At 51.2% G+C, this 2,713-nt stretch overlaps 1 protein-coding gene across 1 annotated transcript; it reads right to left on the bottom strand.

Annotated features, from left to right (window-relative positions):
- Window positions 1-4: 4 nt before the first annotated feature.
- Window positions 5-2,680, bottom strand: LOC107135002 (trans-acting T-cell-specific transcription factor GATA-3-like; the record flags this gene model as incomplete). The annotated part of the gene is made up of 1 exon (XM_048812571.1): window positions 5-2,680. A coding segment is annotated over exon 1 (534 nt), but the record flags the coding sequence as incomplete, so codon positions are not given.
- Between the last annotated feature and the right edge of the window lie 33 nt (window positions 2,681-2,713).

Genomic DNA, 2,713 nt, shown 5'->3' with positions numbered 1-2,713 from the left:
AGGTGGTGATCGGGTGGTGGGCCGACGAGGAGGCCCCTCCCAGGGTGGTCATGCTGCCGCGGGAGTGCGACGCCTCCAGTTTCATGCTGTCGGGCAGCGGCACCTGGTACTTGAGGCACTCTTTCTCGTCCTGCCGGGCCGAGCCAGCTGAGCCAGGGGTGGAGAGGGACGGGTCCGGGGAGACATCCTTCGGCGGAGTAGGCGGAAAGGTGAAAAGGTGCGGGCTGGAGTGACCCGCCGCCAGGGAAGAGGATGAGGCCGGCGGGTAGACGGAGAGTGGCCCAGGGGAGCCGTGGTGGATGGACGTCTTGGAGAAGGGGCTGAGGTTCCAGGGTGAAGCCGTGTGGTGGCTGCCTAGGGCTTTGCCGCCGTCCAGCCATGGCAGGGATCCGTGCAGCAGAGGTGGGCGGCATACCTGGCTCCCTACGCCGGTGGTGGAAAAGGGACAGAAGAGAGAAATGCCTATGAGTGTGGCTCTCAGACACACGTGGGGACTCTCCCCATGGTACCCCAGGCTCCCAGTTGAAACCCCCAACATCCACCCGGAGCTGGGTTCAGGCCTACTCTCTAAGCCCTGTGGTCCCAGGAGGACCTGACCAGCACTCCTTGGGTGCAGGAGGACTCCCCTCTCTCCCACACCCACATCTCATTAAATTCGGCAGAACTAAGGGCTCAGTGCCTGACTGATGCTTGGAAGGAAAGGAGCAAGGTCCCTTGGCTTATTTGGCCTCTCTAGGTACACTGTCTAAATCACATTCCCTGAGGCCCCTCTCTAGAACCTGACTAGATTTATTGGCTTCTTTCAATGGCTGGGATTCCCCAATCCAGACTTAATCCCGGTCAGCCTGATAAGAGAGTCAGCTGTGAATGATGAGGCCTGAAGGACAGAGCCTGGTCACACCAAGAGAAACCCTGGACCCTAAACAGAGGCCCAGTCCCAATGCGGCATGCAGGGAAAAGGCTTAGGGAAGAAGAAGGGATGTTTTAGGGCTATCTCCAAAAACTCCAATGCAGCACTTGCTCAGAATTGGCAAGGCTGCTTCCAAAAAGCCTGAAATGGGATTTGCAAGGAAATTTTCATTGCTCAAGCTGTTGAAAGTTTCCCAGGCTGGACCCTGGGATGGCATTTTTTTTTCTGCTGTTCTCAACCTCCCAAATCCTATAGAAGAAGAAACTAAAACAAGCCTCATATACCCTCAAAGCTGTGATTCCACCAGTTCAGTATCTGGATTTTCACCTGAGCCCCCAAGACACAAAATTCCAGTTTATGTGTATTTTAAACTAAGGATGACTCATACACAGAGTATATTTAGCTTTCATTTAAAATACACAATTCTAAGGTAGCCATAACTTACATAAGCACACACTCTCCGAGAGGGAAACATTTAAACTGCTAGTGCAAATCCACACACTTATTGATCTTTTAATACAGGACCTGCCTCACCATTTGACATTATTTTCAACCATTAAGAACAATACTGAAACTAAAATCTTAAGAGAGAGGAAAGGGAGGGGAGTCTAGGGGCTCAGAGTTCTCTGAACACTAAGGATTAAGATTCATATTATGCAGGAAGTAGTATAGTAAATAACATTAAGTCTGCATGTACCGCATTTCCATTTAACTGCTGATCTGCACAGAACATGAGCAAAGAGCGCCCCATCCGCAGAAATGATTGTTTAAAACCTGGCGGCGGCAGGGCAGAGGACGCCTGCTGCCGGAGGGGCTATGTCAACGGCGCCAAAGCCCGCTCTGAGTAGGGGGACTAGGGCCGACCGGTCTGGCTCAAGAGAAAGCCTCATGTTTTCTCACCCTGAATTTTTGCTCCTATTTATTCTTTAGGAATAAACTTACAGCTGGAAAGTGTTAGAGCTTTCTTCCCCTCACTACCCTGGGCTGGACCTATTTTTCAGAACTCTCCTAAACTTCTCAAGGTGAAAAGGGGGGAGGGAGACAACTGGAATTCTTCCTACTTAAAAAGAAACCCTGTTGGATCCTAAATTTCCTGTAGGAGCCTAAGGGGACTACTGTAGGCCTCAGGAGAGAATAAGGCCAACGTTGCAGGCAATGAGGCAACCTGAAAGCAAAGACGCAAGAAAATTCTGTGCAGCCGGGACTCTAGGAAACCTAAAATCCCTCACATTTAAGGCAGTAGTTTTTCCCCCTTAGACTGGTAGAAGCACCAGAATGCCGTTTCCTAAGCCATGAGTGGGAAGATATGCCTAAAAACCAAATGCACTAACTTTTGGGGAAAGCTTAAAAAAGAGAGGAGTGGGAATAAACACGTCTCTTGGGCCTTTATCAAAATGTGCCCTGAGAAACAAATTGAGGGTCGCTGGCAGAAGCGCCCCTTAGGAAACCTACTAGATAACAGGGAAGCCCTGTGAAAAGAGTCGAGTTCCTGGCCGGTTTGGCTAGCGCTGGCTGACCCGCCTCGGGATCCTTGCTCGGCGGAGGCAGAGCCTCGGCGTCCCGCGCCTGGGACCGAGGGCCCCCTAACCTGCAGCCGCTCGGGGACCGAGAGCTGCAACTCGGCGCCCGCCAGGTGAGCGCTAGGCCCAAGGGACACCAGCTAGGAGAGACGCCTGCTGTTACCCTTTTTTAAAACACACTTTCACAACCAGTGAAACGGCTTCCTCGCCCATTTCCGGGCCCCAATTTTCTTTCTCTCTTTTTCTTTTCTTTCTTTTCTTTTTTTTTTTTTCTTTTTTTTTT

The sequence above is a fragment of the Marmota marmota genome, unplaced genomic scaffold, assembly GCF_001458135.2.
Source record: "Marmota marmota marmota unplaced genomic scaffold, marMar, whole genome shotgun sequence".
Lineage (NCBI taxonomy): Eukaryota > Metazoa > Chordata > Mammalia > Rodentia > Sciuridae > Marmota > Marmota marmota.
This window is presented reverse-complemented; position numbering and strand designations above follow the sequence as displayed.